This window comes from Rhinatrema bivittatum, chromosome 5, assembly GCF_901001135.1.
Source record: "Rhinatrema bivittatum chromosome 5, aRhiBiv1.1, whole genome shotgun sequence".
In the NCBI taxonomy this organism is placed as follows: Eukaryota; Metazoa; Chordata; class Amphibia; order Gymnophiona; family Rhinatrematidae; genus Rhinatrema; species Rhinatrema bivittatum.
The window spans coordinates 65,300,512-65,314,381 of NC_042619.1; the positions used below are offsets into that span (position 1 = coordinate 65,300,512).

General features: G+C 45.5%; 1 protein-coding gene across 1 annotated transcript in view; it reads right to left on the bottom strand.

Annotated features, from left to right (window-relative positions):
• The window catches only part of LOC115092350 (matrix metalloproteinase-20-like), a 95,474-nt gene extending 83,499 nt beyond the window's left edge, over window positions 1–11,975 (bottom strand). The window contains exons 1-2 of the mRNA XM_029603151.1: window positions 11,801–11,975; window positions 1,312–1,433 (exon numbers count right to left, since the gene is read on the bottom strand). Of these exons, the coding sequence (XP_029459011.1) occupies window positions 1,312–1,433; window positions 11,801–11,975 (297 nt within the window). The remainder of the gene's footprint in view (window positions 1–1,311; window positions 1,434–11,800) is intronic.
• Between the last annotated feature and the right edge of the window lie 1,895 nt (window positions 11,976–13,870).

A 13,870-nucleotide genomic window follows, 5' to 3' on the forward strand; every position in this document is an offset into this window, starting at 1 on the left:
CTATGCATGCCAAAGTCAAGAGATATGTGCGTGACTGGGCCTGGTGCGCACTGCGCAGATTATAAAAACCATGCGAGTGCGTGCGTATCTCTTGGTATGCACACAAATCAAAACCTTCAAATAAAGGATGGGGCATTGATGGGGTCTGAGCAGGGCATGGGTGGGCCGAGTCTGTAACATGAAATCTGTGCATAAGTATTTATGTGCACAACTACATGCCGGGGTCCCCTATGTGTAAGTAATAAAATAACAAAACTAGGCAAGTAGTGGAGTTTTAAGAGTCAGATCTAATAGGGCAAAAGGGAAGCAAGTTAGCTAGGAGGTTTAGGAAACCCTCTCCTTTACTGGGGCAAACTGGGAATGAACTGGAGAAATAGGTAATTGCGTCAGCGCATGTATCTACTAAAATCCCCTCAACTTCCGTGATCAAGGCGGCATTTACATGCATATGTGCGCGTCAATATAAAGTTGCGCGCACAAGTACACGTTGTGTAAGTGATTTTATAAAAGGCATTCATATAGGAGCATATACACATGTATGTTATAAAATCGCCTCGTGCATGTGCGTGAGCTGGCAAACCGGAACCCATATGGGCACACACATGGGTCTTAAAATTCACCTTTTACTTATGCATATATTTTGAAGTTTATAAAATAGCATATACGTGAGTATATGCTATTTGCACGCGTATATGTTGATTTTTATGTGCACAATTTTTGAAAATTTGGGTTTTTGGGGGAAGGACGGGGGAGCGCTCACTTGAGGATCATATTTTGTTTGTCAGCTTTGCTATGTGTTTATATTCCTATTACATTGTATGTACTGAGCCCTGACTTTCAATAAAAAATTATTAATTGAATAAAAAATGCTTATTCATGATTCAATCACAGCTAGGCCTCATTTAGTTAGATTCTGAAATATTTATGTATCGTGACACTATAAGATTTAATGAGAGATAGATTTCAACCAGACATCTGTAGAAAATGCCTTGCTAGAGTCCATAAAACACCCATAACTGTTTAACTGAGCACTAAGAGTCAGAAACTGCTGGCATAAAAAGTCAGTATTTGTAAAACCTTTATAGGAAATCTTTTCCCATCTATGCCATCTATTTGCTCTATCTTTGGATGACAGCTGTCCTCTACATTTACATAAAACTTTGATACTTCACCATTCATATCATCTCTCCCTTATACAGACCATTCAAAATTCAACTTCTACACTGCTTTTACTGGCTATCATCTTACAGCAGCAGTGAACCTATCAACATAAGAGAGTACAATTAGTGGCAGTGAGAAATGAAGTCTCACCAGACTGACACAAGGGTCTGCAGGACCGTACAAGGCATCTCCAGTAGACATGTGCTTACACACTCCCACCAGGACTCCAGGAGTTTGGCTACCACATTCATCATCTGTGTTAGGAAAGTGACCTATATGAAGGGAAGGCCTACTCATTATCAGGACAATGCAATATTGGTGCGCATTAAAGGGGCGCTCATGATTGAGCTCCTGCCCCCTTAACACATGCCGATCCACATGTCCAGGGAGCCCAATGCAAAATTCAAATGGGCTGCCGAGGTAAAAAGACGCTATGGGAACTTGCACGCCCCTAGCACCTCCTCGGCAGCAGGCGCCCGGGACAGGTGGCTGTCAGCCACTTAGGAAAACCGTCACTCAATTTTAGAGCATCCCTTTTCCTTACCTGTACACGTCCTATTATTATTTATTTATTTATTTATTTGTATTCTGCTTTTCAAGACTTCAAAGCAGATTACATTCAGGTACCCTTATTATAAAATACGTTTTTTTAAGGGGGAAATATATGGCAGAATGTCTTCCTACAGTATGAAGTTTGCTATAGTAGTACCAATATGCATATATTAAAATTTAAGAGCCATATGCTACAGATCATGGCCCGACTGGCCAGTGGAAATGGCTATTCAGCCACCTGAATCTGAAGCACAAACAGCCATTCTTTTTGCAGGTCACCCTCCTGGATGTGTGTACTGGAATCTCAGTGACCTGCTGTGGACAGTTACCCTTCCCACTCTGGTAATATGAAATCTTTTTTTAAGTAGAAAACGTTGTTACTATACCTTTAGGCACTCACGTATCGTTGATGTGTTGTGTGTGATAGGAGGTTGAGAGTGAGTAGTAATAGAATATTACTTAGCCAGGCCTCCATCCATAATGTGTTTCTCTGTGCGTGCCTTTCAGACTGACCAGGGTCTTTCTAACGCCATATTTCTTAACTGTGGTTCAGAGTAAGACACCCTTTCTGTACACTATGGGGTAGATTTTTAAACACACGCGCGGGCGTCCAATGTATGCGTGGTTCCCGGAGCGCGCACATGGATGCGCCAATTTTATAACTTACAGACGTCGCTGCGCACATATTATAAAATACAATTACCCTCGTGTACATCCGCGTGCCGATTTTATATTGGCAGGCACATGTGCGGGCTGGTGGCAACTGGCATGCGCATGGGGGGGGAATTTATTTTAAAAAGCATGGCGACGCGAGAAGACCTTTCCCCAGTTCCCTCCCAGTCCACTCCAATAAAGGCAACTGGGAGGGAACTTCCCTAACCCCTACCTATCCTTCCTCCCTTTTCCCCTCTCCGCCCAACTCCTAACCCCACCTAACTAATCAAATTTTTCTTGCTTTGTAACTTACTCCTGCTCAAGAACTGAAGTAAGTTGTGCGCGCCAGCCGACTGCCAGCGTGTGCTTCCCCAGGACAGTGCCTAATGGCGCTCTCCCAGCCAGCCCCCTGCTCCGCCCAGACCCATCCCCAGCTTGCCCCTTCTCGAAGACCCGGCACTTCCACACGTGAAGGGAAATACGCATGTAGTCGGGCCACTATGAAAATGCACTCGGTATGCACTTGGCCTGACCACGCGTGCATCTCCGTGATTTTACGTGCTCCAGGGTTTTAAAATTTATCCGCATATTTTAGAAGGAGATTGTGGGGTCCAAGATGCCTCATTTGGAGGAAGATCTCTCGGGATCATATGGACTGGGATGCAAGGCCTCTTGGCTGGGTAGTGCTCATTCAGTCTGTGAGTATTTCTCTTTGCATGTTTCTTGTTATATTCCATAGCAGCTGTGTGGAACTGAAAGTATGTTTTCATATGGCATCTGTATGTGTCCTACATACAAATGTGACAGACTTACTATGTTGCAGTTGGGCATGTGTGCCACAGGTTGAGTTGCTACACTCGTCATTTGTATGTGCGCATGTGTGCGCATTCTCATTCTGTCCTTTGGGCATGGTTGGCTGTTTCTAGCAAAGGAAAAGCACATACTGCTTGTGTGCAGAATTAGTGCTATTTTGGATGTGTCCTGTGCCTTGTTACATTGTCTTTTCTTTGTATGAACACTTTCCATTTCCATTATTCCTACTTTATGCTGTCATTTTTCTCCCTATTGTTCTATTTGTTCTATGTGTAGACAGAAAATGCAGCTGCCTGTTAGGATTCGTTGGTTTCGTGGACCCTTGGCCCGAGGTGAGGGTTGTTACCACCTGTGGGGAGGAGCCCCACAGGTCCTCACAGTTGGAGGCGAGGTCAAGTGCAGCAGGAGCTCGTGGAGAGAAGTCTGTGGGGAGGTCCCGAGGAGCAGGGTGAGAGACTCAATACGGAGGGATCCCACAGTTTACAGGTTGGACTGGAGAGCAGTACCTGAGCAGAGGCCTCCGAGAGAGTGGCGTTAGGCAGGACCGAGGAGCGGGGAGCGCAAGACAGGAATTGCAGGAGGAATGGTGTTAGGCAGGACCGAGGGGCGGAGCTGCGTAGCGAGGAAGGTACTGAGGCTATGACATAGGCTATCCCGCGGAGCGGGGAAGCCCTAGTCGAGTCTCCAGGTAATGGCGTAAACAACCCCGAGGAGCGGGGCTGCACACAGTGAAACCTCTGCTAGAGGAAAGGAGACACCACCCCGAGAAGCGGGGAGTTGTGAGTACAGTCACAGATGTAGAATGAAGGCGGTGCCCCGAGGAGCGGGAAACTCAGGCAATCACCAGTGAGGAACGTAGGCACTGCCCCGAGGAGCGGGAAAGCACAGACAGTCACCGGTGTGGAAAGTAGGCACTGCCCCGAGGAGCGGGAAAGCACAGACAGTCACCGGTGTGGAATGTAGGCACTGCCCTGAGGAGCGGGGAAGCACAGACAGTCTCTGGTGTAGAAAGCAGGCACTGCCCCAGTGCAGGGAAGCACAGGCAGTCACCGGTGTGGAACGTAGGCACTTGCCCTGAGGAACCGGGAAGCACAGAGATGAATCTCCAAGTAGTGAGGCAGTTCCCAGAGGCAACCCCGAGGAGCAGGGAGGCTGGCGGGTAGAACCCCTGGAAGGTGCAGGGCTAGCCCGAGGAGCAGGGGAAGCCAGAAGACCAGGTCTCCGAAAGAAGCGCAAGCAGGCCCCCCGAGGAGCGAGTACCTGAGCCAGGTCCAGAATCCAAGATAGTTCTGTGACAACCACCACAGATCCGAGGAGACAGAAGCAAGCACAGTAGCGATGGAACTCGATGCCAAGTCAGCTAGCAAAGGGGCGAAGGCGGTGCTTAAGAACCCTGACCAAGTGATGTCATCAGTTGGGGGCACCTCTGAGGTTCCCGCCGTAGCGTCTTCAAAGGAGGACCCGGTGGCGCACGCTCGCCCCTAGGAAGGCCCGGAGTCGGCATGGATGCTGGCGGCGTCCCGGTCACCACGAGGAACCTTGAGGTAAACGGCGGTAGAAGCTAGCCCCCACCACGAGCAGGCCCGGAGAGGGGAGAAGGGCAGCACAAGACGAAAGTAGACGCGGTCACAGCCGTCTGTGACCGACAGTCATAACACTGCCTTTCTAAAAGGACTTGATTCCTTCTGTCCATCAGTGGAATCACATATGCAGGTGTGCCCTGGATTTCATGCTGGCGTAGAAGGGCTGCTTCTTTTAGCTGTAGAGCAATATAGTTTTCCACGGCCTGTGTTCTTTTCCTTCTGTGTGGAGAATCTTCTATTTTTTTTTCTATGATATAATGGTTTTCTAATGAACATACCAAGCAGAGGGGGGAGAAGACACCTGAGAGGAGAAGTGTCCTGTTCCTGCCCCCCCCCCCCCCCCCCCCCCCCATTAACAAACAACAGCAAGGACCCAGCACTTCAGCTCTGGTGAGTACTCACATCAGAAAGAACATATAAACAAAATATAGTTTAAAAATATTTTCCAATAAAGCATACTGCACTACCTGCTCCTACTCTGTACATGTGCACCCATATTTCAGCATAAATCATGGTCACACAAAATATGCACAGAGTAGAGCAGGTACTGTAGTATGTGAGAGAAGATACGCAGATGCATATATGAATGAAAATGAGGGGTATGCGTGATTAGTGAGTGGGTTTGGCCGAAAGAAGATGAGTTCCATGCTTTTTCTTTGAAAGTTGTGAGAAAAGTTGCTGAAAAAGTGCCTTTTGAGATCTCTTGTCAGGACCCTATTTTATATTCCAGACTGATGGATTATGAAAAAGTAAAATGACAGTAGGTGGCACAACCCAATTCCTATGGTTTACATAAGAAAACAACTAAATTTGATACATTTTTTTTTTCATATGAGTTCATGAAAACTGAGCAGAGAAAGCTTGCTCAGACTTACTCCTGCCTTGGCCAGGACTAAATGTTTTTGAGGGTGAGGTTTCTGTGAGGTGTGTAAAAGCTGCATAATAAAAGCTGGGGAAAAACCCTTTGTAGACTGCATGGAAGGCTTTAACAGAGCATCTGAGGGCTTTGCCCAGCACACCCCAGATATCTTTTCTCATCTGCCTCAGAAGCCTGCTGAATAGACCCCTTTATGAAAGTAGCTGTTTGTCAAAACCCGAATATCTAGCACTATGTGCCAAAACGGTGGGGGTGAATAATCTCCAGTGGAACTGAACGTGTTAATTTGAAAAGCCTTTCCCTTGTAAATTGCTTAGAGATTTCACTTGTGGGCTTCCTGTGGATGTCATTCGTTTTAGTTCCTTTCATATGCTTAATCCTAAAATGTAAAGTAACCGTGCATTCAAATACCACACTAATCTATTACTTTAAAAAGCATAAATCCATCAATTACTGTTATACAAATAGTTCAAAACTAGTTCCCCATAACCACAGCCAAGCACGGCATTAAAAATAACTTCTAAAAGTTCATAAAAAGTGAAAACTTCAATTGGATAGTCTACAGTCCAACCTAATGAATCTCTTCTGGTCCTCTTGGTGGTTACTTTCTGGTAGAATTTAAGTATTATGTGCTAAAATCCAGGCATTCATATTATAATCTGAATTACCTAGATTGTTGTCATGTGAAAAAAAGAGGTGCTATTATGCCATGTTGGATTACATTTCTCTGTTCATGATTTCTGGCTTGTTAGCAGTCTACCTGTTTTACCAGTTTATGTTCACATGGGCGCTAAAAAGAATGACTCACATGAAACGACTTCCACGATTTGGAAAAAAAAAGTCTTCAGCTGACATTTTAAATTATCAATCGGTTTTCCAAACTCTGTAAATTTTTATTGAAACAGTATTTCTGGCAATGCCCCAGCCTCTGAATTGTTTCTGTTTACTTGCACCCAGCAGTGTGGCTTGCTGACATTTACTAATATTTCCAGGGCCTGTATATGCTGACTACATTGTTTTCTGGCACCCACCCAGGCTTTGCTCCTAAAACATTCCAATTTTGTACCTTTTCTGTTTGAACCAAATGAGTTGGCACATTAAGGTCACTGCAATTGTAAAGGAGTAAAAGCTTGTGTTAGATAAGAAGAACATATGAAGGGGCATTTAGAAAGAAGGTTAAGCACATGTAGCTAAACTCTGGGGTTCAAGGTGGCAATAATAAGACGGATACAAGGATGTGGGTAAATAACCCTTTCTGGACTGGTCTATGGGTGGGGCAGAGGCCATTAATGGACCATTTGTGGTAATTCCTACCTCCTGAGCCCTCCAAATTTCTTTTTAAAGCCATGCCAAATATATATTTTGTTCATCTCATATTTCCTTCTTTTATAACAATAATATTTGCTATAAAACCATCAAATTTCCCGTATTCACATACTGGAGCCCATAAAGACTCAAGCCGAGTCAATGCCTATGTTACCTCATTTCTGTACATTGTGCAGCATACCCATTACTAACAGGGATGTGCATTCATTTTAAAATAAATGGTAATCTGAACCAAACTGGGTATGTTTGTTTCGATTTGTTTTACACCAAAACAAATGCACCATCACCCTGAAAATCCCCAAAATGTGTAGGTTCGTAGCACACATTAGGGTAGATTTTCAAAAAGCTTTGCGTGTAAAAAACGAAGGAAAAAAAACCTCACAAAATGAAAAAAACAAAAAAAATGATCCAAAAGCAAATATAACTAACTGACCTGAAAAAGAAAATCCCTGCACATCTCTAATTACTAATGCCAGTCATGTTCTTCATATGCTACAATGTTACTCTAGAAGTGACTGCATGAATGCTTCTGAAGCATGCTGTATTCCTTCTTGAGTGGAACATGTGATATAAATTATTATTATTATTCACTAGAAAACTGTCCCATAACTGGTAAAAATAAATATAGGTGATGGAACTAATATAATGAGCTATTAGCTCTGAAAAACTGGAAGTGTTATTACACAGTTCAGCAGCACACCATTCCACCCGATGGTTTGAATACTGTGCATTGGAGCCTATTAATTCTGTCATTTCACTGGATCACACTTTGCTATTGTTAATGGAGAAATGGTACAGCTCCACAGGTCCCAAAATTATCCAATTGGCAATGGAGGATGCCAAGGTCCCTGTATAAATATAAAGGCTCCTAAAAAGCAAGCTTCACTGTAGCTCAAGCCTCATGATCCCATCTAAAAATGATATCAGTATATGTACAGACAAGACAAGCAGATATCAAATGATTCCTGGCCAAGCAAATGTTAATAAATCCAAGGGTAGGCACTAATGACTTGGCATTTAATAAAGTGACAGCTGACCCTCATGTATACTCTCATACATACTTTCTTTTCATTCATAACTTCTCCTAGGTTATTTACTCCCTCCCCCATCTTATCCTTATTGAATGGTGAAGCCTTTACCAACCTGTGCAGTGTAGAAATCATTCCAGCTTGTTGTTCTTGCAATTGCAAACATCGCTGGTGCTCCTGAACAAAACTTCAAGGCAGGGACCAAAAGAAGAGAAAGCCAAAAAGCATGAAGCAACTTCATTTCTCCTCCAAAAAAAAATATAAAATACTATATAGGTAAAGCCAGCTGGAATGATGGCAGGTATGAAGGGACTTTGAGGCTGCTCTTCATTTTATAGAGCAAAGCATGTCTATGAAGTGGGAGCCAAGATGATTCATGTCTCAAAATGTAATTATACAGCTGAATTTGTTGATGAAGGGTTAAGACAATGGTGTATAGAAATTTTAGGAAAAGTTGAATTCATTTTTACTCAGAAAAGCTACTGCACACTAAAAGAGCGAGGGAGATGCACAACAGTGTTAATACAACCGAATAATTAATAGTGGTTGTAGTTTAGACATTCACACAATCTTCCAAAAGAGCTAGCAACCCATAATATAGGAAGCCGCAAACTTGAACAGTGTATTTCACATCTGCTGTATCATTTATGCCTGTAGGCTGTACCCTAGGGCAGGAGATAAGCTTGTAGCCATACGGCATGCTGTAGCAGAGGAACCCCAGGAGGAGGGCAATATTCAAAGCCCTTTACCTACATAAAATTAATTGGCCTGGCTGAATATTGCCCTCCTCTGTCCAAATAAAATTGCACGGGGCTTGCGTAGCGTGCATTCTTTCAGCCAGGTGCTCCTGGGGTTGTGTTTAGATCAGGGGGAGTAAAACAGCACATGTTGCTTCTTTTCAAAGGGAAACTAGCTGGTGATTTCAATTTGAAAATTGGCTGCCCGGTAGACAGGGAAAAAGTGCCACCATGTATTGCAAATAATGTTGGTTAATCAAAATTGCCTCTTAAATAGTTTTCAAAAGCTTTAGGGCTCTGATAACCTATACTTTGCCCTCTCCTCAGCAGCCAAATCTAGCTGCTGAGTTTTACAAGATTTAGCCTTGAGGTAAAAGGGCAATTCCTGGAAGTGGGGGTGTGGGGGGGGGGGGTGTCAGTGGACAGATATTATATATGGGGATTGATATTCAGATCTTTTTCATTCTTCCTTATGTGTACCCTGCCTGCAGGTCAATCAACCACAAAATGCACGGTTGCTTTTGTACCCACAGACCATACTGAAGTGAATTTTCATGGGAAAACAGCATGTATAGTTTCCCTTTAAAAATTAGTTTTCGGGGTCCTTAGGCACAAAACTACCAATAAACCCTGAAACTCAAACTCCATATAAACACTGAAAATTGTCCCCTAAAAGACTCTGGGTTTTGTAATTTTTTGTTTGACAAAATCCCTCATGAGAGACTTTTAAGAAAACTAAAAAGTCATGGGATAGGAGGCTATGTCCTTTTGTGGATTACAAACTGGTTAAAAGACAGAAAGCAGAGAATAGGATTAAATGGTCAATTTTCTCAGTGGAAAAGGGTAAACAGTGGAGTGCCTCAGGGATCTGTACTTGGGCTGGTGCTTTTCAATATTTATAAATGATCTGGAAAGGGATATGACATGTGAGGTGATCAAATTTGCAGATGGCACAAAATTATTCAGAGTACTTAAATCACATATGGATTGTGATAAATTGCAGGAGGACCTTGCAAGACTGGAAAATTGGGCATCCAAATGGCAGATGAAATTTAATGTGGACAAGTGCAAGGTGTTGCATATAGGGAAAAATAATACTTGCTGTAGTTACACGATGTTAGGTTCCATATTAGGAGCTACCACCCAGGAAAAAGATTTAAGCGTCAGTGGATAATACAATGAAATTGTCGGCTCATTGTGCTGCGGCAGTCAAAAAAAGCAAACAGAATGTTAGGAATTATTAGAAAGGAAATGGTGAATTAAATGGAAAATGTCATAATGCTTCTAAGGCTCCTTGGTGAGGCTGCACCTTGAGGTACAACTTTGGTCACCGCATCTCAAAAAAGATATAGTTGCACTGGAGAAATACAGAGAAGGGTGACCAAAATGATAATGGTGATGGAACAGATCTCCTATGAGGAAAGGCTAAAGAGGTTAGGGCTGTTCAGCTTGGAGAAGAGATGGCTGAGGGGGGATATGATAGAGGTCTATAAAATCATGAGAGGTCTAGAACAGATAAATGTGAATCAGGTATTTACTTTTTTGGAAAATAGAAGGAATAGGGGCACTCCATGAAGTTAGCATGTAGCACATTTAAATCAAATTAGAGAAAATTCTTTTTCACTCAAGGACGGATTTTAAAAGGGTTACGCGCGTAATATATGCGTGTAACCCTTTAAAACCATTCCTGCGTACGCCGAGCCTATTTTCCATAGGCCCGGCGATGCACACAAGCCCGGGGACGCGAGTATGTCCCGGGGCTTGAAAAAGGAGGTGGGGTGGTCTGGGGGCAGGGCGGGGCCGGATCCTTCAGGCACAGCGGCCATTTGCCGCTGTGCCCGGGATCGTGGGCCGGCTGTTGGCTGGCACGCACAACCTACGCCTTCCCGGAGGCAGGCGCAACTTCTAAGTTAAAGGTAAGGGAAGTTTAGGTAGGGCTGGGGGGTGGGTTAGGTAGGGGAAGGGAGGGGAAGGAGGGGGGGTGAAGGGAATGGAAGAAGGCTGAGCGGCTCAGCGCGCGCAAGGTGCACAAGTGTGCACCCCCTTGCACAAACCAACCCCGGATTTTATAACATGCTTGCGGCTGTGCGCGTATGTTATAAAATTGGACGTAGATTTGTGCGCGCTGGGTTGCGTGCACAAATCTACGCCCGCGCCTAAATCTTAAAATCCGGCCCGCAATGCACAATTACCTTATATACTCATGTATAGGTCAACCTCATGTATAAGTCGATGGGTGATTTTGAGACCAAAACTCATTGAAATCCATTGGCCCATGTATAAATCAAGGTTTAAAATGAGTGATCAGGGAGATAAGGATTAAAAAAAAAATCACCTCAAAACTCACCCCAGTCCTTCAAATTTCATTAAATATACAAACATAGAATTGTGCACTGTTTTGTTTTGTTTTTTTGTGCCCCGTTTCATTTTCAGATGTGGTGGGCCATTTTGGTCCACCCCCAGATCGGAATTTTTTTTTCATCAAAATTTGATTTAAAAAAACACACCACAAAATGGTGTGGAGGCATTCGGAGCCCCAGCCGAGCTCCGAAGAGAGGGCCCGAAAGTCTATGGCGTATTCTGCCAATGTCCTCGAGCCTTGACGTAACTGTAGCAGTCTCAGACCTGCCGAAACGTCTTGAGTCGGATCCCCGAAGTTTATCCAGAACAACTCCCAAAACTCCCTGAGTTTCCTTAGAACGGGATCATCCCGTTCCCACAGAGGGGAAGCCCACTCTAGGGCCTTCCCTTCAAGAAGAGCCAGGATAAAGGTAGTCTTATTTATTTATTTATTTATTTATTTATAACTTTTATATACCGGCATTCGTAAAAACATCATGTCGTTTTACATTTAACTGAGAAAGGAAATTACAATGATAGGTGGAGGAAAGATGGATAGTTAAAAGGTAAGTTAACTTTACTGTGAAGCCAACGTGTGTCACAGTTAAAACGAGATTACATATAATAAACCATATTAGACTCTTGGTGGCGCCATCTGGAAAGAAGGCGGCCTGCAGGCGGAAGTGCATGTTGCACTGGTCATGAAACCCCTACAGGCCCGAGGTTCACCGGAGAACCGTGGCGGTGTGGGCAGGCGGATTACCGGCCGAACCCCAGAAGCCATAGGCAGAGAGGGCAGCGTAGGATTCATGGGACCCAACGCATTGAAACGCTGGTTTAAGCTCTGCAATGAGGAAACCAGGGCGTCCAGGGCTTTTTGCTGGTCCACCAGGCGCTGGGCCATTCCCGGAATGGCCTGGCGGACGGATGCCTCTGCCGGGTTCATGGACTTGGCAATCTGTTATGCTCAGGCTTGTGAACCCTTGGCCGATGGGAGGATGGTATACCTTTCGGAAGATCCGTAGGTTCTCTCGTCGGTGGTGAGGCAGAGCGGAAGACGGGACCAGCTGACCGTCGGCACTGGAGACTGAGGCGACTGCGGAGGCGGATGAAGAGACGAGAAGAGGAGCTGTGTCTTCACCACTAGAGGTCTGTGGTCCCCCCAGGAGGAGCCCGTAGGGACCCAGACTGCTGGGGCTTAGGTGGACGTTTGAGAGGTCAAGGTATCGGTGCAAGGGCTGACTGGAGCTTCGCCCTGGAAGCCCACAGTCCCCCCAGGAGGAGGCCGTAGGGACCCGGACTGCTGGGACTTAGGTTGGCCCTTGGAGACGGTAGCTAGAAGGAGTCCTAGGTCGAGTGCCAGAGGGTCGTCGTTTACCAGTCCGAAGTCACACACCGAGGGATCACCACTTGCTAGTCTGAAGTCACACACCAGAGAATCACCGCTTGCCAATCCAAAGTCGCATACCAGAGAATCACCGTAAGCCAATCCAAAGTCAGGAACTGGAAACACCAAGACGAAACAGGAACAGGATCCAAAGCTCAAGGAACTCACCGAAGCAAGCAGACTAGACAGCGCTGGAGGACGTTGCCAAGTCACTGAATGAGCAGAGGAAGCTTCCCTATATACTTCCCCTGCTCAGGCTGATCAAGAGCAGGTGAAGCTAGTTAAAGGGATTAGGTCCCTTTAAATCTGCACAGGAGGCACGGCCTCGTGCCTAAGGATGGCAGCGGCCATCTTTGATTTTCCCCCACGTAGGAGAGATGCTGCTGGACGCCGTGAGGGGGGAGCAGGACGGCTCCCCCTGTAGCGAGCAGCACCGGGGGCCGTGCAGGAGTGACGGTCTGAGTCAGAGCCCTCCCCTGGGGCTCCCGCAGCGAAGGAATGCCGCGGACAAGGTAGGGGGCCACGGTCATAGTCTGCCACGGCCGCGGAACACAACAGTACCCAAGTTCCAACTTCAGACTGGCAACCCTGGTGCTGCCTTGGTGGAAGAAGGTCTAGGATCGGAGAGCATCAACCTGGTGCAGCAGGAAAGGATCCTGTAGCAAGGACCTGCTCTCCAGGTTGTTCATTGTCCTCTCACACCGAGGATGTGTCTCCCAGGGCTACTGCCCAGGAGGGAAGGGTTAGGTCGGCCGTCATAGTTGGTGATTCAATTATTAAGAATGTAGACAGCCATGTGGCTGGTGGGCGTGAGGCTTGCCTGGTAACATGCCTACCTGCTGCAAAGGTGGCAGACTTCACATGTCACCTAGATAGGATTTTAGACAGTGCTGGGGAGGAGCTGGCTGTCGTGGTACATGTGGGCACCAACGACATAGAAAAATGTGGGAGGAGGTTCTAGAAGCCAAATTTAGGCTCTTAGATAGAAAGCTGAAATCCAGAACCTCCAGGTTAGCATTCTCTGAAATGCTCCCTGTTCCATGCGCAGGTCCCCAGAGGAAAGTAGAGCTCCGGAGTCTCAATGAGTAGATGAGACAATGGAGCAAGGAAGAGGGATTCGGTTTTGTAAGGAACTTGGGAACCTTTTGGAAAAGGGGGAGTTTTTTCCAAAGGGATGGGCGCCACCTTAACCAGGGTGGAACCAGACTGCTGGTGCTAACCTTTAAAAAGGAGATAGAGCAGCTTTTAAACTAGAACAAAGGGGAAAGCTGACAGTCGCTCAGCAGCACATGGTTCGGAGGAATGCATTTTCAAAGGATACTAATGACGCATTAGAATTAGGGCATCCCGACAGTGAGGTTCCAATAATAAGAAAAGTAGTCCAAGTGCCTGTAACTAAAAACTCACCTGAG